General features: G+C 47.9%; 1 protein-coding gene and 1 long non-coding RNA gene across 3 annotated transcripts; one reads left to right on the top strand and one right to left on the bottom strand.

Annotated features, from left to right (window-relative positions):
- Positions 1–15,753: 15,753 nt before the first annotated feature.
- LOC121331197 (probable rRNA-processing protein EBP2) lies at positions 15,754–23,648 on the bottom strand. Its single transcript, XM_041278422.1, has 9 exons — positions 23,464–23,648; positions 23,056–23,139; positions 22,407–22,579; positions 21,455–21,578; positions 21,128–21,217; positions 20,729–20,804; positions 20,208–20,307; positions 16,865–17,036; positions 15,754–16,708 (listed from the first exon to the last, which is right to left on the bottom strand). Exons 1-9 carry the CDS (start codon positions 23,536–23,538, stop codon positions 16,661–16,663), a joined length of 942 nt encoding a protein of 313 aa, XP_041134356.1. The 5' UTR covers positions 23,539–23,648; the 3' UTR covers positions 15,754–16,660.
- LOC121331198 lies at positions 17,527–19,404 on the top strand. Of its 2 annotated transcripts, none has more exons than XR_005951945.1 (3): positions 17,527–17,687; positions 18,444–19,070; positions 19,332–19,404. It is a non-coding gene; the product is annotated as an uncharacterized LOC121331198 (long non-coding RNA). The 2 variants fall into 2 exon arrangements; XR_005951944.1 differs by lacking the exon at positions 17,527–17,687 and adding an exon at positions 18,198–18,385.
- Positions 23,649–23,784: the final 136 nt, after the last annotated feature.

The following is a 23,784-nucleotide window of genomic DNA, read 5'->3' as shown; positions in this document are numbered from 1 at the left end:
TCTCTCTCTTCTCTCTCTCTCTCTCTCTCTCTCTCTCTCTCTCTCTCTCTCTCTCTCTCTCTATATATATATTATATATATATAATATATAACTTAGTCTCTTGTCGAACGCTGCCATCTCTGAGCTGTACTGTGCCATCTCTGAGCTGTACTGTAATTCTATAATGGTAGGGTGCTTTCAGAGCGGTGTATAGGCTTCAGATGAAAGATGGATGTGTTTGGAAGTGGCTGCTCTGTTGAGTTGTCAGAGGGCTCAGCCTCTGTTTAACCCTGTAACTCAATAGCACATTTTAGAGATTCTTTTGCTTTTTACATTTTTTTTTTATTTAGCATTTCAGCTTAAGAAAAGGAGTTTGGCAGAGGCCTCCAGTTTATTCAAGATGCACTTAAAATAAGTTAACGCCTGTTTGTCTTGGCTGGAGCGGAACCTCTTCTTTTAGAAAATGAAAACAAATGATATCATTCCCTCTTCGAAACGCGCGCAGTCCTGGTGCTAAACCAAAGAATGGAATGCTTTACTGTTTCAATCTCGTATGCTCAGAAACCATCCAGCACTCTGTCCCAATTGTAACCATTCATCTAATTAATAACCAGCGGCTGTAACGAATGGGTTTTTGTGTTGTAATGGGTTACGCTGGCATGCTATATCCTATATAGTCCCTTGTTTTTCTAACGCTATCGCAGTAATTAAACAATGAAACGCATTTACTGAAGCCGCTCATGCAATTCACACGCACTTCACTTGCTGATTTAAAATAGATCCATTTGTGATTTAGAGGCGAGTTAAAAAAGTTAAAAAAAACCTGACCTGTCTTAAAGTGTCCTGGAATTATGAGGCCAGCGGGCACCCTTACCTGAGCGGCAGCTTCGAGAAGGGATTTTGGGAGAGCAAATCCCCTTTCACTGCCGCACTGTGAGTAGCATGTGTTGTGCTTAGCATAAGATTCCAGTGCATGCTGTGTATATGCAGCGGACCCCGTGTCTCTGGTATTAAAGTGTCTTCTCGTCTGCACAAAGCCTGCACAGTCCGGGCTGATCAGCACCATCACCTATTCAAGAGAAGCCTGTACGCTTATTTTAATTAGCTCCAGTTAAGATATATTTTATTAACAATTTAAACTTCGCCCCTCAAGAACTGTGCCCGCCGTGAAAACCTGTGGAAAGGCATCGAATCAGGATCTTTGACTGGCACAGCCAATGAGACAATGATAATACTTGGAATCGGGATACAAAAAAATTCTATTACTGGTAGTTTATTTTCACCTTTAGATTTCCACACAGATCCAGACAGTTCAGAATCCCTGCATCTGTGACAGTGACTCTGCAGATAGGGAGTAATCCCAGCTCAAATATTTCCCTTTGGAAATCCAAGCACCTCCGCACTGAACATGTGGAAAGAATTTGCACCGTTGCTATTAAAAATAAATTGAAAAGAAGCTCCGAACAGTGGTCTGAGTGTCTTTCTCATTTCTGTGTTTGTGGAAGATTTTACAATGTAACCTAATTCTAACGCAACCCCCTGTCATTAACGGGAGTGACATTGCCCTCCAAAGACTATTATTTATTAATCATCGTGTAGCAAATTGCTTTTCCAGTTTCCACTGAGCGCTGCTTCTGACATCCTTAATCACTGCCCTTAATACACTGACAGAGTAGAACACAGGACCAGCTCTCACTTTAAACAAAGCAGCTGAACTACTGCCATACAGAGAGCTATTAGGAATTAACATTTGCTAACCCTTCAAAAAGTCTGCCATAGTAAAAGCACAGCAAAGTGTAATAAAGCACAGTTAAAGCATGGTAAGCCCAGAGAGGTAGGGCAAACTTGGGTAAATGAGTAGTCTACCCATGGGAAAAGCAGGTACACATGCACTGTGGTAACCGTTTAGAGGGGAAATCACAAGGCAATGATATTCTATAACAGCATGCCAGAGCTAGTCTCAGCTTGAGCCTGTGTCAAAGCTTTAAAGAAAGGCAAGTGTCTGACAGCCAGTGAAGCGTCCACACGCCACAGAGAAGGGAAGGGAAGGGCAGTAGAGCAGTGAAATTCAATATGAACTGTTCTAGAATAGGCAACAGGGGACTTACCCATTATCTGAACGCACTGTGTGACCGAAAATCATTCACTATACTGACTCACCTTCTTGCAGGTTCTTTTTTCACAGTTATGAGGGTGCACTGGAAGACACAAGAAACCACAGACCATAATAATCCTGTTTTAAGTGACTTTTTAAGTGGCAGTATATCAAAAAATCTGAAAAGCAAAAAAAAAAAGTGTGTGTGTGTATATATACTGTATATATAGAGAGAGTACATATTTTTCAAATTCCATTTTTGTTTCACTTAAGACTTCAAGGTGGGTGAACAAAAAAATAGTTGAAAATCAGGCAGCATTCACACAGTTCAAAGGCGGCCCCTTCTTTGCACCGCTCTTAACCAAATAATTCAGAGAGGACTCCAGTTTCCCCATCACTACAGAAGAGAAACGGCACAGAGAAAACAAACAGGAGGCGAGGATGGAAAGCAAAAGGCTGGCCTTGGCGTTGGGGAGAAGACAAGCGGGACTGGATTGCATTTCAAAGGTGTGCTTTCTGGCAGCAGCTTCACAGACTCTGAGGGTTGCATTGCTCTAAGAGAGGGCTTCAGTGAGCCCTTAAGGACTAGCTGAAAGGCAGCATCGTGGTGAAGCAACTGCCCAGTTAAAAAGAGAATCATTTTATACAAGCGTCTGTATAATTCTTATCGTATTCTGAGACAGCTCAAGGTACACCAGTTAAAAAGAGAATCATTTTATACAAGCGTCTGTATAATTCTTACTGTATTCTGAGACAGCTCAAGGTACACCAGTTAAAAAGAGAATCATTTTATACAAGCGTCTGTATAATTCTTACTGTATTCTGAGACAGCTCAAGGTACACCAGTTAAAAAGAGAATCATTTTATACAAGCGTCTGTATAATTCTTACTGTATTCTGAAACAGCTCAAGGTACACAGTTAAAAAGAGAATCATTTTATACAAGCGTCTGTATAATTCTTACTGTATTCTAAGACAGCTCAAGGTACACCAGTTAAAAAGAGAATCATTTTATACAAGCGTCTGTATAATTCTTACCGTATTCTGAGACAGCTCAAGGTACACCATTTAAAAAGAGAATCATTTTATTCAAGCGTCTGTATAATTCTTACTCTACACACACACACACATTGCACAATACACACTGCAAACACAGGAGAAAAACATACAGCATCCACTGAACACAAAGCGCACACACACATTGTACAATACACACTGGACAGACATGTGCACAGACTACACTCACACACATTTTTAATTAGCAGGGAGAGGGAAGCTGAGATATGCACATGTAACTGTAATTATGCAGGGAGAGGGGAGGCGTGACATGCACATGTAACTGTAACGATGCAGGGAGAGGGGAGGTGTGACATGCACATGTAACTGTAACAATGCAGGGAGAGGGGAGGCGTGACATGCACATGTAACTGTAACGATGCAGGGAGAGGGGAGGCGTGACATGCACATGTAACTGTAACGATGCAGGGAGAGGGGAGGCGTGACATGCACATGTAACTGTAACGATGCAGGGAGAGGGGAGGCGTGACATGCACATGTAACTGTAACGATGCAGGGAGAGGGGAGCTGAGACATGCACATGTAACTGTAACGATGCAGGGAGAGGGGAGGTGTGACATGCACATGTAACTGTAACGATGCAGGGAGAGGGGATGCGTGACATGCACATGTAACTGTAACGATGCAGGGAGAGGGGAGGCGTGACATGCACATGTAACTGTAATGATGCAGGGAGAGGGGAGGCGTGACATGCACATGTAACTGTAATGATGCAGGGAGAGGGGAGCTGAGACATGCACATGTAACTGTAACGATGCAGGGAGAGGGGAGGCTGTGACATGCACATGTAACTGTAATGATGCAGGGAGAGGGGAGCTGAGACATGCACATGTAACTGTAACGATGCAGGGAGAGGGGAGGCGTGACATGCACATGTAACTGTAATGATGCAGGGAGAGGGGAGCTGAGACATGCACATGTAACTGTAACGATACAGGGAGAGGGGAGCCGTGACATGCACATGTAACTGTAATGATGCAGGGAGAGGGGAGCTAAGACATGCATATGTGACTGCAACAATGCAGGGAGAGTGGAGGCGTGACATGTACATATAAGCTTGTTGCGCTGAGTGCTCTGTTTGGGGAAGGTGGAATTTTATTTGCCCTGTTGTACCTGTACATGAACATTGTCTCTCAGCAGAGCCAAGATCGCGTGTGCGTGACACAGTAGACACTTGTGTTTATCGTCCTTTGATTGGAAGTCTGCATGTCACCACGATGCCTCGGATCCAACATGTTTCCTATAACTTCAATGCTTTTCCACTTCAAGTATTTTTCACAAAATCTTGACCTCAGTATTGCTGCTACAGTTTGATAATATCAGCACAAACGAAGCATGCTCTTCTTTGGAAAGTTTTCATCTGCAACAAAAAAAAAGAAGAATGTAGTTCTAATACAGAACAGTACAGGGCAGCTCCATGCTGCTAGTCCACTGTGCAGCCTCTACCTAGTTTCCAGCCAGGCTCATCACAACTCGTCTCTATCTTGGTACAGAGCTCTGGCTCTGTCTGCACAGTGCTTACACATACAGGGGTGTAGTTTCAATGCCGCATACAACTAGCCAGAAACAATAAGTTAAAGCTGAACACGCTAATAACTGACTCGCTTTCAGGTAAGAATACCCACCCTCTTACTCCTGTTTGCATCTCTGACAGTCTTCAAAGCTTCCGTTTGAATGAGATCGTCGGGTGGCTCTGTCACTGTCATTTCTACACAGTGAGTAAAGGGTGTTTGATGGGGGTCCCAGTTCTTGCTGGAAGCTAGAAGTGGTCATGGGTTGAAACGCTACAATGTGGGTTTGTACACCGGAGATTGACAAGGCTTGTATAAAGAGAGAGCTCCTGGGAGCGCAGCACTGTCTAGACACATGCAAGGTACATTAATGGGCAATTCAGTGCTTGGCTGGCAGCAATACTACCTTTTCCTTTCCTGTTTGACAGGGTGGGCTGGGACCCTGCTGCTACTCTACAAACACTGCCATTCCCATGTTTCGAAACCCAACACTGCACTGCAGATGGGCAGGCTGGCACACCGCTGAGCACGCTGTTCAGAGCTGCACACCGCCGAGCATGCTGTTCAGAGCTGCACACCGCTGCACACCGCCGAGCACTGTTCAGAGCTGCACACCGCCGAGCACGCTGTTCAGAGCTGCACACCGCTGCACACCGCCGAGCACGCTGTTCAGAGCTGCACACCGCCGAGCACGCTGTTCAGAGCTGCACACCGCCGAGCACGCTGTTCAGAGCTGCACACCGCCGAGCACGCTGTTCAGAGCTGCACACCGCCGAGCACGCTGTTCAGAGCTGCACACCGCCGAGCACGCTGTTCAGCTGAGCTGCACACCGCCGAGCACGCTGTTCAGAGCTGCACACCGCCGAGCACGCTGTTCAGAGCTGCACACCGCCGAGCACGCTGTTCAGAGCTGCACACCGCCGAGCACGCTGTTCAGAGCTGCACACCGCCGAGCACGCTGTTCAGAGCTGCACACCGCCGAGCACGCTGTTCAGAGCTGCACACCGCCGAGCACGCTGTTCAGAGCTGCACACCGCCGAGCATGCTGTTCAGAGCTGCACACCGCCGAGCACGCTGTTCAGAGCTGCACACCGCCGAGCACGCTGTTCAGAGCTGCACACCGCACACTGTTCAGAGCTGCACACCGCCGAGCACGCTGTTCAGAGCTGCACACCGCCGAGCACGCTGTTCAGAGCTGCACACCGCCGAGCACGCTGTTCAGAGCTGCACACCGCCGAGCACGCTGTTCAGAGCTGCACACCGCCGAGCACGCTGTTCAGAGCTGCACACCGCCGAGCACGCTGTTCAGAGCTGCACACCGCCGAGCACGCTGTTCAGAGCTGCACACCGCCGAGCACGCTGTTCAGAGCTGCACACCGCCGAGCACGCTGTTCAGAGCTGCACACCGCCGAGCACGCTGTTCAGAGCTGCACACCGCCGAGCACGCTGTTCAGAGCTGCACACCGCCGAGCACGCTGTTCAGCACAGCTGCACACCGCCGAGCACGCTGTTCAGAGCTGCACACCGCCGAGCACGCTGTTCAGAGCTGCACACCGCCGAGCACGCTGTTCAGAGCTGCACACCGCCGAGCACGCTGCACACCGCCGAGCACGCTGTTCAGAGCTGCACACCGCCGAGCACGCTGTTCAGAGCTGCACACCGCCGAGCACGCTGTTCAGAGCTGCACACCGCTGAGCACGCTGTTCACAGCTGCACACCGCTGCACACCGCCGAGCACGCTGTTCAGAGCTGCACACCGCCGAGCACGCTGTTCAGAGCTGCACACCGCCGAGCACGCTGTTCAGAGCTGCACACCGCCGAGCACGCTGTTCAGAGCTGCACACCGCTGAGCACGCTGTTCAGAGCTGCACACCGCTGCACACCGCCGAGCACGCTGTTCAGAGCTGCACACCGCCGAGCACGCTGTTCAGAGCTGCACACCGCCGAGCACGCTGTTCAGAGCTGCACACCGCCGAGCACGCTGTTCAGAGCTGCACACCGCCGAGCACGCTGTTCAGAGCTGCACACCGCCGAGCACGCTGTTCAGAGCTGCACACCGCCGAGCACGCTGTTCAGAGCTGCACACCGCCGAGCACGCTGTTCAGAGCTGCACACCGCCGAGCACGCTGTTCACAGCTGCACACCGCTGAGCACGCTGTTCAGAGCTGCACACCGCCGAGCACGCTGTTCAGAGCTGCACACCGCCGAGCACGCTGTTCAGAGCTGCACACCGCCGAGCACGCTGTTCAGAGCTGCACACCGCCGAGCACGCTGTTCAGAGCTGCACACCGCCGAGCACGCTGTTCAGAGCTGCACACCGCCGAGCACGCTGTTCAGAGCTGCACACCGCTGAGCACCGCTGTTCACGCTGTTCATAGCTGCACACCACCGAGCACGCTGTTCAGCTGCACACCGCCGAGCTGCACACCGCTGCACACCGCTGAGCACGCTGTTCAGAGCTGCACACCGCTGAGCACGCTGTTCAGAGCTGCACAACGCTGAGCACGCTGTTCAGAGCTGCAAGACTCCCTGCATTGTAACGATGTGTTCAGGAACTGGGCTGTGGCCAGTTCAAATGAATCTCCATGCTGCCCTGAATACAAAGAAACATAATATGACATATTGCATTTTAGGAAAATCATTTTAAAATTGTATTTTCCTAAATAACCACAATCTCAGGTAAAAAGTATTTGCATGCATACTGCACTTGGCATCTTCCTAATGCTAGTCTATAGGCATGTGTAAAACTGTAGTAGTATGCAGAACATACCATAACAAGGGAAAGCCAGTCTGGCAACGCTGTGGAATTCTCTGGGATTTACTTTTAACATGGTCTCTTGGTAATGTCTTTATTTTAAGTCTAATTACTGATTACTGCACTGCATTGTACTGGCTCTCATTTTTAGCAGTTGGCCAGTGACGTGGTGGGTCTATAAATTGCAGGATTTGCTTCTGGAGATCTTTATGACTGATCTGATTAAAGAGCTTCTTCTCATGTCTATTAAATGTGTTATAGATTTGTTTCGAATCATGTAATCAATCATTCTAGTGACCCACTGTGTGATTAAAGCAGTACACTACTCTGCCTAAGAGACTACTGTACAAGAAAAGGAATCACTAGCAGTGTCTTTGGGGTTTAGATCTGCTGCCCTAACTTCTAGCAATCATACAAATATGTTATTGGTTTCACTTCAGCATAAGTGTGAGTGGGACTTGTGTTTTGGGCAACACAAAGTTTTGTAAAAGAAAGTCAATGTGCTGCATTTCCCACTCTCGCTGTCTTTTACTCTGACACTTCTACTGACGTGACACTAAAAAGACAGCAGTCCCTGGTGCGTTTCAGAGGATCTCTCTTCAATACAAGCTTCACATCAGCAAGGAACGTGACACCAGTAATGAGTCAGCCACTCTCCGTGACGGCGTCACCTTTTCAGACAGGGGGAAACAACTGAATTGATGGTGATGAAACGGACTGAATGCAGTGTGAAAAGCAGGATGTAAAATATGACACATCGCCATGCTCTCAGTAAGACAGGCGTAATTATGAGCATTTGATTCAATGTACAGATTCATGTGAAGTGGAAGCATGTTTCTTACAGTGTAGTGCTCCCTGTTTCAAAGTAATACTGCCAGCTATACTGCCCTCCAGTGTCCTTTTTGTGTAACTGCCTTATTTCAAGCACTAGCGTGACTCCCAGCAGTCATCAGTTAAACTCGAGAAACACTGGACTTGTCTGCATTCTGTCTGCCAAGCCTTGCATTTAACACATAAGGAAATTAGCTTAAACAAAGACAAAACAGGCAGATTGAAAAGATGTAGAGTAATACAAAACAAATCTTCTGCTCCGGTGCAATGCAAAGTAATGCTAATCTTGTCGATCATCCTGGCTTCAGCATTTTTGACAAGTATCTCCTAGATAGTGATTTCTAAGTCTCTCCTTGTATCAGGGTCTCCCTCTGAGGCACACAGTCAGTCTGGCAGTCCTGCAAACCCAGAATCATTTCCAGTAGCTGGTGCCATCACAAGGCAGGTAGACACGTTTATCTAAACTCACACAACACTGCAGTGATTCTTCAGTGTTATTGTAGCACAATAGCACTGAAATCAGATGGCGCACATCTGTGCAGACAATGAACAGGCTGAGTGTTCATGCCTTATCTTTCCTTCAGATTACAGCTATGCTATGCAAGACTGGAGACAGAGAGAGAGAGAGAGAGAGAGAGAGAGAGAGAGAGAGAGAGAGAGAGAGAGAGAGAGAGAGAGAGAGAAATACGTTGTTTTTTTCCCCAGTGTTTTCTGTTTATGTAGTTGGGACACCCACGAACCACAGTCATCCAAGCGCTTTCTTGACTATCATTTATTTTCTGAACAATGCTTTGGTGAACCCTTTCACTTTCCAGCATGTGACCCATGAAATAGTACAAAACCATATTTGGAATCAGTGGCCTTTGTTGACCAGGATACTCGTGTATCTAAAACTGAGGGAACATGAAGTCACATTGTGTGTTGGAACTTGGTTTCAGAAGAGTAGGTTCAGGATCACTGCACGGCACACCAGGGGAGACTTGGGGTTTGATGCACCAGTTATCTCAAACTAGGTCTCCCCGTCCTGGAACCAGGTTTCAAGCCCCTGTTCCTGAGAAAGCGGCTTTGTGTTTGGTGTAAGAATGTGATTCGTGTGATTGTTTGTTTAAGAGTTACCTCTGCGAGCACACCTTAAACTTCTCACACAGAAAAAGGCTGACACAAAGGACTGTCCACTGAGGGAGGGGGGTTAGATTACGACCACAGACTCAAACCCAAGCCCTCGGACATTAGAAGGCTAGTTAATTCTAAGTTCATCAAGATTGAGAAATGTAGCAACAGAGACTGTTAGACTGTCAAACTTCAGTCATTTGTTTTTCATTAATATTTATTTACAACATAAAACACAAAAGCAGGTGAGGCACGTTTTGAAATACCTGCCAAAGTGCAAACCCTGTGGAACAGAGTCGAGATTAAAGAGATTGCCAAAGGAATGCCTTGAATGTGTATCAAGCAGTGTGGCTGTGGATGACTGAGCAGGGGTTCATATTGCCATCGTCAGCCCTGTGGAACTTTTTAACAGGAGAAAACTCGCTTGTCATGGTTTCTGCTGCTTGGCTGTCAGTAACTAAAGAGCTGCTTTATGAACACAGAACACCATTGCAGCGCTAACCTGCTGTTTTGTTTGTTTTTTTTTTTACTTCACAACAATTTGATGGAATCCTCTTCATCGCAGTAAAAGCATAACTGGAATTGTGGTCAGTAAAGCCATTCTTCTTTTTTCAGGACAACCCTGGAACAAAGCTCTGCTGCCTACATGCTGCAAATCATATTCCCCGCATTACGCTTCCAGTAAAGCCGGGATTCATTCCCTTTTGCATTTTCAGTGCGAATGTCGGTTTGTGTAAAACAGCCATCATAGTTGCATCATAGTAAGATGTGAAAGCAGAAGAATCAACAGGCTTATATCCTCTGAATCATCGACCCCTCTTGAATTAATCTGGTCTGGCTTGTGGGCTTTGAGCAGAATGAGTGGATTTCTCGTTGACACCAGTATTGTGTTTTAATTGCTTGATTAATCCTGGGACAGCACATTAGAGTAGGTCCCTCAATCACAGAGACAGCGGGGACCCAGCTGAAGCACTGAAGCACTGTGCACCAGGCTTGCTGTCTTTAAAGCAGGTTACATTTCACATCCATACACAGAAGATGCAAATAAAGGCAGGAGCTACAATACCTGATGTGACGAGCATTCTGCATTTGAAATACCTTTGAGGGATAAAACAAGACCTATTCAGGGGGAAGAAACTGGATAAAAACAATAATCCACTTTCGCAGCATGGCTACTGAGGTACTAAACACAGTATCTGAAAGCCAGATCGAAGCTTTGCAGCCAGAGCTTGAACACACACACGCCTTTATGCCCCTGGTAATGTGGCTGCTTTGATGTCTCTGTGTCTGCGCCTCTATTCTAGCGAGGGTGTTGAAATAAAGCAGCGGCTCCTGGCCATGGTGGAGGCCATTGGGAGAGACTCAGCCGTGGTCTGCAGGCTGACTCGTAGCCAGGAGCTGTGGGATCTTTATTTCCCACAAAGCAGGTAGGGCTTAACACTGAAGATACTGTGAAACTTGAACCGTCCTTGAGCTGAACTGCAGGCCTGCTGAACTACTACTGCTCTGCACATGCTAGACCCACCAGCCAGACGGAGCGACACTGCCCTCTCCCTCCCCGCCAGCTCAACGGAGCGACACTGCCCTCTCCCTCCCCGCCAGCTCAACGGAGCGACACTGCCCTCTCCCTCCCCGCCAGCTCAACGGAGCGACACTGCCCTCTCCCTCCCCGCCAGCTCAACGGAGCGACACTGCCCTCTCCCTCTCCGCCAGCTCAACGGAGCGACACTGCCCTCTCCCTCCCCGCCAGCTCAACGGAGCGACACTGCCCTCTCCCTCCGCGCCAGCTCAACGGAGCGACACTGCCCTCTCCCTCCCCGCCCTCTCCTCGGAGAGAAGTACAAGCCTGTCAGCTTGTGCCTCATTTCTAACAGATGATGCATGCAGGACTAATTGGCAGAGCAATGTCTTTAAATGGTGTTTCCAGCCCTTCTGGCTCCCCTTACCTGCTGAGCTGGCTGTTGGCACTCCATGAGGCTACTGGCTTAGCATTCAAGGAGGTAGCTAGCCTGGTGGACCTGGGTTCAATTTCAAAATGTTCAATTTATTTTTTGTTAAAATTACTGACAGTTAAAACAAACACAGATAGCTGTGGATCAGCTGAAAGTTTAACCCAGCTGCTATTCTGCCAGCTGTATGTGATGGACAGCTACAAACCGGTCACTGAGATAAGCTGCTTTTGGTCGACAGAGAGGCATCTTTGCAATCTCCCATTTCATTGTTGTAAGAGCAGCAAATCACGCTCTTTGTGAAGACAGCACCTGGCTGTAGTACTCATGATATCGTATGCAGGTGAAATCGTTGTCTTCATGGGCTTCGGCAGTCCTCTCTGGGGGATCAGTCAGCGCTTTCAAACTAGGAACTCTGGAACTTCTTGGGATGAACATTCTTTTCTGACACAATCATGACAGCATCAACAGAATCCTTCAACAATACCAGGGTTACTGCGCTCCATTTACTTTTCTTTCTACACAGCTGAAGGAAGACTTTTCTCCAAAACGTCCAGAAATAAATCTTTGTTTTAATAATTTAAAACTTTTGAGTACATTAAAAAAAAAAAAAAAAAAAATTAAAAAACAAACAAAAAAAACGTTGTTTTTCACATGCACATGATGTGAAGTGTGTCTATGCTCTTGTGTAGATGAACAGGACCTGTGATTATACATTGTATAACCACAGGGGTCCTATTCCAGCACTCAACCTTCATTCTATCCAGGAGTCTTGCCTACTACAGTAACCTTTACACAGGTATCACATGGCGAGCCAAACATGCCTGTCTGGCTGAAATGCTAGACTCTGTCATCGCCTGAAAGAACTCACAGTTTCTGAAGTCATTCAACACTCATCTGTGTTACACGTGTATCCATTAGAGTCGACTCTTCCCTGAGCTCTGCTGAAGTGGCAGATTCCATTTCGCACGCCGAGGTCTCCAATGCGTCATGCTTCGACCCGCTTAATATTTCAAACCTTTAAGAGGGGCAAATTCCACAAGAGGGCAGTGATGATGCTGCATATACTGTCGCTTTTATGTACAAAACATACTTCGACCGCCCTCCTGTGGGCATTTGTGTAATTTCTGGTTGGTGGTCTCTATGACTCGATTATTTGAAAGTGTTTCTACACACGGGCATTTATATGTTTATTTGTAGGTCTGCTGTAATAAATCTGGAAACCGCGACAGTTTAAGACACTCGCGTACAGTAACGCAACTAATTAGAATATTCAACTGCGATTCTGTCTAACGGGACGTTTCAAACAAAACCCCGCTGCGTTTCTCTTGGTCTTACTTTCCCATTGTGTACGGTTGCTAGGCGACAGTGTTTAGGTGCGTATCCACGCGTGCTGCTCTGTTTCGTTTATCGGATAGAAGGTGCGCGGCTGACCACTGGTGGACTGGAGTTCGGGAACGTGAAGGTGCGCGGCTGACCACTGGTGGACTGGAGTTCGGGAACGTGAAGGTGCGCGGCTGACCACTGGTGGACTGGAGTTCGGGAACGTGAAGGTGCGCGGCTGACCACTGGTGGACTGGAGTTCGGGAACGTGAAGGTGCGCGGCTGACCACTGGTGGACTGGAGTTCGGGAACGTGAAGGTGCGCGGCTGACCACTGGTGGACTGGAGTTCAGGAACGTGAAGGTGCGCGGCTGACCACTGGTGGACTGGAGTTCGGGAACGTGAAGGTGCGCGGCTGACCACTGGTGGACTGGAGTTCGGGAACGTGAAGGTGCGCGGCTGACCACTGGTGGACTGGAGTTCGGGAACGTGAAGGTGCGCGGCTGACCACTGGTGGACTGGAGTTCAGGAACGTGAAGGTGCGCGGCTGACCACTGGTGGACTGGAGTTCAGGAACGTGAAGGTGCGCGGCTGACCACTGGTGGACTGGAGTTCAGGAACGTGAAGGTGCGCGGCTGACCACTGGTGGACTGGAGTTCGGGAACGTGAAGGTGCGCGGCTGACCATTGGTGGACTGGAGTTCGGGAACGTGAAGGTGCGCGGCTGACCACTGGTGGACTGGAGTTCGGGAACGTGAAGGTGCGCGGCTGACCACTGGTGGACTGGAGTTCGGGAACGTGAAGGTGCGCGGCTGACCACTGGTGGACTGGAGTTCGGGAACGTGAAGGTGCGCGGCTGACCACTGGTGGACTGGAGTTCGGGAACGTGAAGGTGCGCGGCTGACCACTGGTGGACTGGAGTTCGGGAACGTGAAGGTGCGCGGCTGACCACTGGTGGACTGGAGTTCGGGAACGTGAAGGTGCGCGGCTGACCATTGGTGGACTGGAGTTCGGGAACGTGAAGGTGCGCGGCTGACCATTGGTGGACTGGAGTTCGGGAACGTGAAGGTGCGCGGCTGACCATTGGTGGACTGGAGTTCGGGAACGTGAAGGTGCGCGGCTGACCATTGGTGGACTGGAGTTCGGGAACGGAACGTGAAGGTGCGCGGCTGACCACCATTGGTGGACTGGAGTTCGGGAACGTGAAGGTGCGCGGCTGACCATTGGTGGACTGGAGTTCGGGAACGTGAAGGTGCGCGGCTGACCACTGGAGTTCGGGAACGTGAAGGTGGTGGACTGGAGTTCGGGAACGTGAAGGTGCGCGGCTGACCATTGGTGGACTGGAGTTCGGGAACGTGAAGGTGCGCGGCTGACCACTGGTGGACTGGAGTTCGGGAACGTGAAGGTGCGCGGCTGACCACTGGTGGACTGGAGTTCGGGAACGTGAAGGTGCGCGGCTGACCACTGGTGGACTGGAGTTCGGGAACGTGAAGGTGCGCGGCTGACCACTGGTGGACTGGAGTTCGGGAACGTGAAGGTGCGCGGCTGACCACTGGTGGACTGGAGTTCTGGAGGAACGTGAAGGTGCGCGGCTGACCACTGGTGGACTGGAGTTCGGGAACGGAAGGTGCGCGGTGAACTGGAGTTCGGGGTGCGCGGCTGACCACTGGTGGACTGGAGTTCGGGAACGTGAAGGTGCGCGGCTGACCACTGGTGGACTGGAGTTCGGGAACGTGAAGGTGCGCGGCTGACCACTGGTGGACTGGAGTTCGGGAACGTGAAGGTGCGCGGCTGACCACTGGTGGACTGGAGTTCGGGAACGTGAAGGTGCGCGGCTGACCACTGGTGGACTGGAGTTCGGGAATGTGAAGGTGCGCGGCTGACCACTGGTGGACTGGAGTTCGGGAATGTTTGTGTCAACGGATTCATCCCCAGAACGGCTGCAGCTAATGTGAAAAAGCCTTTGCAATTATGGGTAGGCTATGATTCTGTTTCTCCTAAATATACAGGGTAAGTTTGGTGTCGGAATAAACCAGCATATTACCCCTCTCTCTCTCTCTATGTATTCAGAATCCATTTTTTCATTGGGAAGCCGATATCAGTACACACTGCCCTGGATGAAGAGGAAGGTAGGTTCCTGTTGCTTTGTGGGTGTGTGTGTGTGTGTGTATAATGAATGATTGCTAAGGGAGTGCATGGGACACAGACAAATGCAACTTGCACCATTGTTTTTTAAAGTAAAAACATGAGTATAGGTACATAACTAACACAGCTAGAATGGAACTTGTAACACTTGCAAATTCTTATATATTTCCTTTGCGTTCTGAATTCATTCATTTTCAATTCAACCCGTTGATTCGTTTGGGTTTACTGTAACCCGTATTCATGCCATGTTCCTGTGTAACAAGCACAAGCACAAGCACAAGCACAAGCACAAGCATTCACATCGTCCTGTCCTCCTTCCTTTCCAGCAAACTTATTAAAAGTAATCCACAGAAGCAGACTGTAGCCAATGAAGGAATACACCCACCCACAGACAGAGCACCACAGGACTGGTTGGATTACAACCCCTTCGGTAAGAGATCTGATTGAGCTAAAAGCAGCAAGGAAAACACACACTGTTGCACCAGTTTACTTAAAATAATTACACATGCAAAAGCAATGCCCACTATTGTGCTGCTTGGTTATTTTGTGGTTCATGTTACACAGGCCCCTCCTTGGTGCAGTGCCTGTAGTATAATGCATGCCGTTTCTAACGCCGTTGGTTGATGGGCTCAACAGACTTGCCTAATTAATTTTCGCATTGATATTAGATTGATTCAGACCACACTGACCGAAGGCTGAACTCCTATCGGAGGAACAAAGAACTCACCAATTACATGGAAGTTGCCTGGCGCCTGAACGAACTGATCTTTTGCTAGATTCATCATCTCGTGCAAAGCAGTGCATTGGCCTGCAGCATGTGTTTTTCTTTTAATATAAAGACTTTTGACACCCTCCAACATCTCTGTATAAAAGCTTAGATTAATAAATCAAGTTTCATTGTGCAAAGCAAGGTACGACACTGTTTGCATCCCAAACAACCAAAACCCATTTGAAATAAGAGTCCCGTTGGGACAAAAGAGTGAATTTTCATTGTGCGTTTATTTACACTTGGTACAAATTTAGTAAAAATGCATTGAACATGCAGACCGATCGTGTCTGCCACTTTACCCAGTCAAGATTATTTACTTAAATAATCAGGTGTGTGTCGGCTCTGAATCTTACAGGCTTGTTTGTGATGTCTGTATGTCTTCAATTGATTACCAACTCGAAGCCTGTAAGCAGTCCCCTGCAGATTGAGCAAGGGCTTGCTCACTGCTTATTCTGCACAACCACTCCCTCCTGTGAGACCAGCAAGGCAGCTCTAAAGAAACAGGACTGGATCAGGGAAGTGAACCAGCCCTGAGGCTCCTCACCCTTCCTTGCACTAATCAAACAAGCGCTAGATAAGACGCTGGAGAGGACTTTGCTCATTACTTTAGTTATAGACGCAGGACCGCAGAAACAAAGATGCGCAAGGCTTGTAGACATGTGGGTGTGTGAACACTCGCTTCACCTTTTATAACACACTACATTGTAATGATGGGACTTTGCTAATTTAGGGGGAGAGCTAAAAAAACAATGTTTTTTTTTTTTTCTTTATGAAAGGGGTCTGGCCACCAAATACAGAAAACTCACTGGAATGCAGTGGGGATAACCTCCAGCCCGACTCAGTCAGGACGTGATACTGGACTGTGTCCAACACCAAACTCTAGGTAGACCTAGAAACCTGCAGATATACTGAAACACTGACTACAGGGTTCCCATAAAGACACCACCCAGGTAACACACACACTTCAGTTCTATCAGTCTCTCAACCCTAACAAACAAAACATAAGAGAGATCATCCACACTGTGGAAACACAAGTCTGGAGTCCTGATCACAAAACAGAGCAAAGCTGTCAAAACACGAGTCTGGAGTCTGGATCACAAAACAGAGCAAGGCATCCATCAAGATCTGTTCTTCATCTTCTTCCGTGCATTCTTGCCAGGTCTCTTCTACAAGAGGAAGTAAAACATGTTTTAGTTTGTGTTCAGACCCTGGTTCCCACGCATACCCACTCAGCATGATTTCTATCGGCGCAGGTTTAACGTCCTGCCTGCATGGTGCGTAGCTGTTTCTGGAGGCAGTAGGGTTAAGCAGGTGTTACTCACGCTCGCTCCTTGCTTCCCTCCTTTCCCCCTGTTCTTGCCAGACTTCCCATGTGCCGCTTTGGATCGGAACCCTGACATGTCGTCGTGACTCTCCTTTGTGTTCCACTTGGAGCCTCGCTTCTTCCCACCAAATCCAAACCGCTGGTCCTTGTACTGCCTCTTGGCATTGGGTCTGTAGACAGTAATGACACACACACACAGTGCTCAGAACAGCAGCACCTCATGCATGATCACACACTTCAGTTCTCGATGACGACTAAAGCAGCTTGTTCAGGATTTCACCCCCAGCTTGCACACTAAACAACAGTGTAGTGTAATCGAAATCTATATGAAACATGCTTTTTTTATGCAAGTTTTAACATTTACACAATAAATTAAGATTAAACTGAATTCAGATCAAATAGAACTTAAATCACAGAACATACCCATGTGTTTACCAGGTATACAGGTAACCCTCCTCTTAGCTCAGTGATGGAGCACTCACCCTCGATTCTTCATGTGTTTACCAGGTATACAGGTAACCACTCCTCTTAGCTCAGTGATGGAGCACTCACCCTCGCTTCTTCATGTGTTTACCAGGTATACAGGTAACCCTCCTCTTAGCTCAGTGATGGAGCACACCCTCACCCTCGTAACCACTCCTCTAGCTCAGTGATTCACCCTCGCTTCTTCATGTGTTTACCAGGTATACAGGTAACCCTCCTCTTAGCTCAGTGATGGAGCACTCACCCTCGCTTCTTCATGTGTTTACCAGGTTTACAGGTAACCCTCCTCTTAGCTCAGTGATGGAGCACTCACCCTCGCTTCTTCATGTGTTTACCAGGTATACAGGTAACCACTCCTCTTAGCTCAGTGATGGAGCACTCACCCTCGCTTCTTCATGTGTTTACCAGGTATACAGGTAACCCTCCTCTTAGCTCAGTGATGGAGCACTCACCCTCGCTTCTTCATGTGTTTACCAGGTATACAGGTAACCACTCCTCTTAGCTCAGTGATGGAGCACTCACCCTCGCTTCTTCATGTGTTTACCAGGTATACAGGTAACCACTCCTCTTAGCTCAGTGATGGAGCACTCACCCTCGATTCTTCATGTGTTTACCAGGTTTACAGGTAACCACTCCTCTTAGCTCAGTGATGGAGCACTCACCCTCGCTTCTTCATGTGTTTACCAGGTATACAGGTAACCACTCCTCTTAGCTCAGTGATGGAGCACTCACCCTCGCTTCTTCATGTGTTTACCAGGTATACAGGTAACCACTCCTCTTAGCTCAGTGATGGAGCACTCACCCTCGATTCTTCATGTGTTTACCAGGTATACAGGTAACCACTCCTCTTAGCTCAGTGATGGAGCACTCACCCTCGCTTCTTCATGTGTTTACCAGGTATACAGGTAACCACTCCTCTTAGCTCAGTGATGGAGCACTCACCCTCGCTTCTTCATGTGTTTACCAGGTATACAGGTAACCCTCCTCTTAGCTCAGTGATGGAGCACTCACCCTCGCTTCTTCATGTGTTTACCAGGTATACAGGTAACCACTCCTCTTAGCTCAGTGATGGAGCTTCTTCATGTGTTTACCAGGTATACAGGTAACCCTCCTCTTAGCTCAGTGATGGAGCACTCACCCTCGCTTCTTCATGTGTTTACCAGGTATACAGGTAACCACTCCTCTTAGCTCAGTGATGGAGCACTCACCCTCGCTTCTTCATGTGTTTACCAGGTATACAGGTAACCACTCCTCTTAGCTCAGTGATGGAGCACTCACCCTCGCTTCTTCATGTGTTTACCAGGTATACAGGTAACCACTCCTCTTAGCTCAGTGATGGAGCACTCACCCTCGCTTCTTCATGTGTTTACCAGGTATACAGGTAACCACTCCTCTTAGCTCAGTGATGGAGCACACACCCTCGCTTCTTCATGTGTTTACCAGGTATACAGGTAACCCTCCTCTTAGCTCAGTGATGGAGCACTCACCCTCGCTTCTTCATGTGTTTACCAGGTATACAGGTAACCCTCCTCTTAGCTCAGTGATGGAGCACTCACCCTCGCTTCTTCATGTGTTTACCAGGTATACAGGTAACCACTCCTCTTAGCTCAGTGATGGAGCACTCACCCTCGCTTCTTCATGTGTTTACCAGGTATACAGGTAACCACTCCTCTTAGCTCAGTGATGGAGCACTCACCCTCGCTTCTTCATGTGTTTACCAGGTATACTAGCTCAGTGATGGAGCACTCACCCTCGATTCTTCATGTGTTTACCAGGTATACAGGTAACCACTCCTCTTAGCTCAGTGATGGAGCACTCACCCTCGCTTCTTCATGTGTTTACCAGGTATACAGGTAACCACTCCTCCTAGCTCAGTGATGGAGCACTCACCCTCGATTCTTCATGTGTTTACCAGGTATACAGGTAACCACTCCTATAGCTCAGTGATGGAGGTCACCCTCGCTTCTTCATGTGTTTACCAGGTATACAGGTAACCCTCCTCTTAGCTCAGTGATGGAGCACTCACCCTCGCTTCTTCATGTGTTTACCAGGTATACAGGTAACCACTCCTTTAGCTCAGTGATGGAGCACTCACCCTCGCTTCTTCATGTGTTTACCAGGTATACAGGTAACCACTCCTCTTAGCTCAGTGATGGAGCACTCACCCTCGCTTCTTCATGTGTTTACCAGGTATACAGGTAACCACTCCTCTTAGCTCAGTGATGGAGCACTCACCCTCGCTTCTTCATGTGTTTACCAGGTATACAGGTAACCACTCCTCTTAGCTCAGTGATGGAGCACTCACCCTCGCTTCTTCATGTGTTTACCAGGTATACAGGTAACCACTCCTCTTAGCTCAGTGATGGAGCACTCACCCTCGCTTCTTCATGTGTTTACCAGGTATACAGGTAACCCTCCTCTTAGCTCAGTGATGGAGCACTCACCCTCGCTTCTTCATGTGTTTACCAGGTATACAGGTAACCCTCCTCTTAGCTCAGTGATGGAGCACTCACCCTCGCTTCTTCATGTGTTTACCAGGTATACAGGTAACCCTCCTCTTAGCTCAGTGATGGAGCACTCACCCTCGCTTCTTCATGTGTTTACCAGGTATACAGGTAACCCTCCTCTTAGCTCAGTGATGGAGCACTCACCCTCGCTTCTTCATGTGTTTACCAGGTATACAGGTAACCCTCCTCTTAGCTCAGTGATGGAGCACTCACCCTCGCTTCTTCATGTGTTACCAGGTATACAGGTAACCACTCCTCTTAGCTCAGTGATGGAGCACTCACCCTCGCTTCTTCATGTGTTTACCAGGTATACAGGTAACCCTCCTCTTAGCTCAGTGATGGAGCACTCACCCTCGCTTCTTCTTTGCTGCACTTGGTCCAGCAGCGCCGGCCAACCCTTTCTTGCCCTTTTCCTGATCCCCCTCCATGAAATCCAGCTTGTCAGTCATTCCTACAAGCCAAAACAAAATTAAGAGTTAACCAAATAGCCTACAGAAGCTGCTTCAGAAGGAAACCTGCCCCTCGCAAGGAGCGGTGAGAAGGAACCCGACATTGCCCTCTATCAACCCGCTGGAGATGTCTGGAAAGGACAGTCATACACCTGAAGCCCTTATGTCAGGAGAACATACTTTATATTAAGGCCTGGCTGGCAGTCTTGCATGATCTCCAACTGCATAAAAGCCTGATCCACTCCAGGTTTTACAGTGAGCTTAATAAGACACACCTGAGCTTGTTACCTGTGCACTGCAGCTAACTAAGCTCCCAGTAAAACCTGGAATGGTTCAAAGCACTCTGCTGCAAAAGTCTTACTGTTATCCCTGCAGTGTTCTAAAATGAACCCTGGTTCAGAAGTCCTCTCCCTGGACTCTTACCTTTCTGATATTTCTTCACAGCCGTCATCATGGCTTTCTTGTCCTTCTGTCTCTTCTGCAGGACGTCAGTTTGAACCTGCAACACACATTTAACACTTCAGGGAAACACAAATCATACAGAAAGAGGAAACCTCAGTCCTTCGATCCTCTGATGTCTAAACCAGCTGCATTCTAAATTCTGCTACAGCAGAACACATTTTAAAAGAAGCCAATTATAATCTTTGGCCTGAAGAAGTGTGTTCAGAAGGTTGAAATGGATAAACTTTTGATAGTTATATTTATAGTCTTGTCATTAAAGCACCCTTTCTATCTGGATGAAATTTAGAAACACTTAGATAAACTCAAGTTGTAAGTTCAGTGATCAAATGTTTCTACTAAAAGTCTTTGTCACTACTTTACCTTCTTGCCATACTTCCTGAGTTCTCGTAGCTGCTTCGCCTTCTCTGACTTCTCCATGGAGGTCTGCTTGGCCAACAGCTTGGTTCTGATCTGTAGGAGAAATGGTTAAAGGCTGGGGTTAGACCATCAGACAAAGCACTGGTGCAACTCAGGATGCGTTGCCACACATCTGTGAGACACGCCATGAACGTACAGCAAGCTCCCTCCTTGTACATTTACCAGCATTTCAATCTGGTTACCCTTGATCGACAGACACCTAACTGGTGTAGAGAGAAGTGCTGCTGCCCTCCACAGCAGATATTAAACTGCAAGTTACAAGCCCCTTGCCTTCTGCATGTGATGGTCGGTTTTGGCCATTTCAGCAAAGTAGTCCTCTGGTCTCTTGGTAGAAATATTGAACTGCTTTAACCGTGGCAACGCTTCCAGAACAGCTGCCTGGGCCTGTCGGTAACTAGGAAGAACAACAAAATACATTATCAAGAGCTGGCATAGCGATCCAAGATACACACACACACAGAATACCTGTTACCTGCTGAAATGAGACTTCACTTTGATTGTCTAATATTACAACTAAACGTGTGATCTTTTAAAACATGAAAACTCCTGCTATGTATATAGCTGCAATGTTATATGCTCTAGTCCTGCAGCGTATACAGCTGCAATGAAACACACATATGGCTGCAGTGTTATATGTGCTGTAGTCCTGCTGTGTATATCGCTGCAGTGTATATGCTCTAGTCCTGCTGTGTATATAGCTATGCCCTCCTGCTGTGTATATCGCTGCAGTGTATATGCTCTAGTCCTGCTGTGTATATAGCTAAGCCCTCCTGCTGTGTATATCGCTGCAGTGTATATGCTCTAGTCCTGCTGTGTATATAGCTATGCCCTCCTGCTGTGTATATCGCTGCAGTGTATATGCTCTAGTCCTGCTGTGTATATAGCTATGCCCTCCTGCTGTGTATATCGCTGCAGTGTATATGCTCTAGTCCTGCTGTGTATATAGCTATGCCCTCCTGCTGTGTATATCGCTGCAGTGTATATGCTCTAGTCCTGCTGTGTATATAGCTATGCCCTCCTGCTGTGTATATCGCTGCAGTGTATATGCTCTAGTCCTGCTGTGTATATCGCTGCAGTGTATATGCTCTAGTCCTGCTGTGTATATCGCTGCAGTGTTATTTCTCACAAACAAGCTCAATGCTCTCAGACTGCACTCTCTCCCTCAAGTCTGTCCAAGCAGAGGAGCACCTGCAGAGAACACTGAGGCCACGTAAGCACTCACAAGTACATCTCCCTCTGGAAGTCATCCTCAGCGTGGATCTCTCTGCTGTCCAGCGTGGTCAGCTTCCCCTCTGCCTTGGCCACGAGGTCAGGCAGTGGCCAGCTGGTCAAGTCCAGCCTCTCCACCCAGGTCAGGTCCTTCTTGAAGTCTGCCAGGCACTGCTTCAAACCCTCCTGGGGCAAAGAAGGGAAACACACACCCTGGGTTAGCAGAATGAGGGAGCAGCCAGAGACTCGGTCTTTCCTTTAAAAACAAGACCTCCAACTATCAGCTTCAGAATACTGTGTGTACAGTATACAGGAAATCACCACAGGGAACAGGGATGCAAGCAAGACTGTCCTTGCAGAGCACTTTCATCCATTCCTGGTTTACTATGACACACCACTGCTTACCTGTGCACTGTGGCAATGAAGCTCGCATTATAACCAGGACTGGGTGAAACTGCTATGCAAGTCTTATTTCCCTCCCTGGGAAACAAACCACTGTTGAGAATGACAATCTGTCACGTCTAAAAGGGAAACAATATGGATTGTGTTCGTATTACACAGTTTATGGTCTGCAAAAACACACTAAAGTATGTTTTATTGTTAAACCTGTTCTATACATGTAAATCAAACACCGCCAGGGCATATACGCACACAGAACTCACCACGTTGTTCACCTCTTTCTTCCTGGCTTCTAAGGGGATGTTCATGCCCGGTTTGAGCACACCTTTAGCAAAAGCTTCTTGGAGCTGCAACAAAACAAAGATGCGTGCAATGTAATAACTGCGACTGCTTCACGGTCCAGCAGCGCCCACACAGACAGATCCAGATAACGCGTCCTGGGCAGTACCAGCAGCACTACAAGCTAACTCTGTTTCATGTCGGTTTAAATTGCGGATAATGGAATACATTTCAAACGGCAGGACATGCCCCTACTGAATCACATATAAAACACGTAGAAGCGATTGACTGATATGCTAACTTAGTGTATTATTCTTAGTGTTTGTTTATTGTCAAATGCTGAGACGCTAAAACAAACACACGGTTTGTCTATCAATTTAATTCATGCATACCTCTCCGTCTGACATGACAGAGTCGCCTCCTTCTGACTCTGAACCCGACGCTGACTCTTCTTCAAAATCCTCCATTGTCGCAATTAAAACGTTTTAAAGCCGAGTGGTTGGTTTGTTTCATGAATTCTCATGTCGCTCTCCGCTGCCACAAACTCACATGGAAACAGCACACGAGAAAGGAAGTCCGCGTTGCAGCACTTATCCACTTCCTTTCCGACCGACATAGTTACTCTAGATTAATCGTTCCCACAAGAAAGCCTTCCGCTTGCAAAATGCGTTTCAGGGAGTAACATTTTCAAATTATTTATTTATTTATTTAGG

This window comes from Polyodon spathula, chromosome 18 (genome assembly GCF_017654505.1).
Source record: "Polyodon spathula isolate WHYD16114869_AA chromosome 18, ASM1765450v1, whole genome shotgun sequence".
In the NCBI taxonomy this organism is placed as follows: Eukaryota; Metazoa; Chordata; class Actinopteri; order Acipenseriformes; family Polyodontidae; genus Polyodon; species Polyodon spathula.
This window is presented reverse-complemented; position numbering and strand designations above follow the sequence as displayed.

Coding starts and splice junctions, on each gene's coding strand:
- LOC121331197 (XM_041278422.1), bottom strand. CDS start 23,538: ATGGAGGATTTTGAAGAAGAGTCAGCGTCGGGTTCAGAGTCAGAAGGA. Junction 21,218..21,454: donor CCGACCATCACATGCAGAAG/GCAAGGGGCTTG, acceptor TTTCTCCTACAG/ATCAGAACCAAGCTGTTGGC. Junction 16,709..16,864: donor GAGGGAAGCAAGGAGCGAGC/GTGAGTAACACC, acceptor TTCCTCTTGTAG/AAGAGACCTGGCAAGAATGC.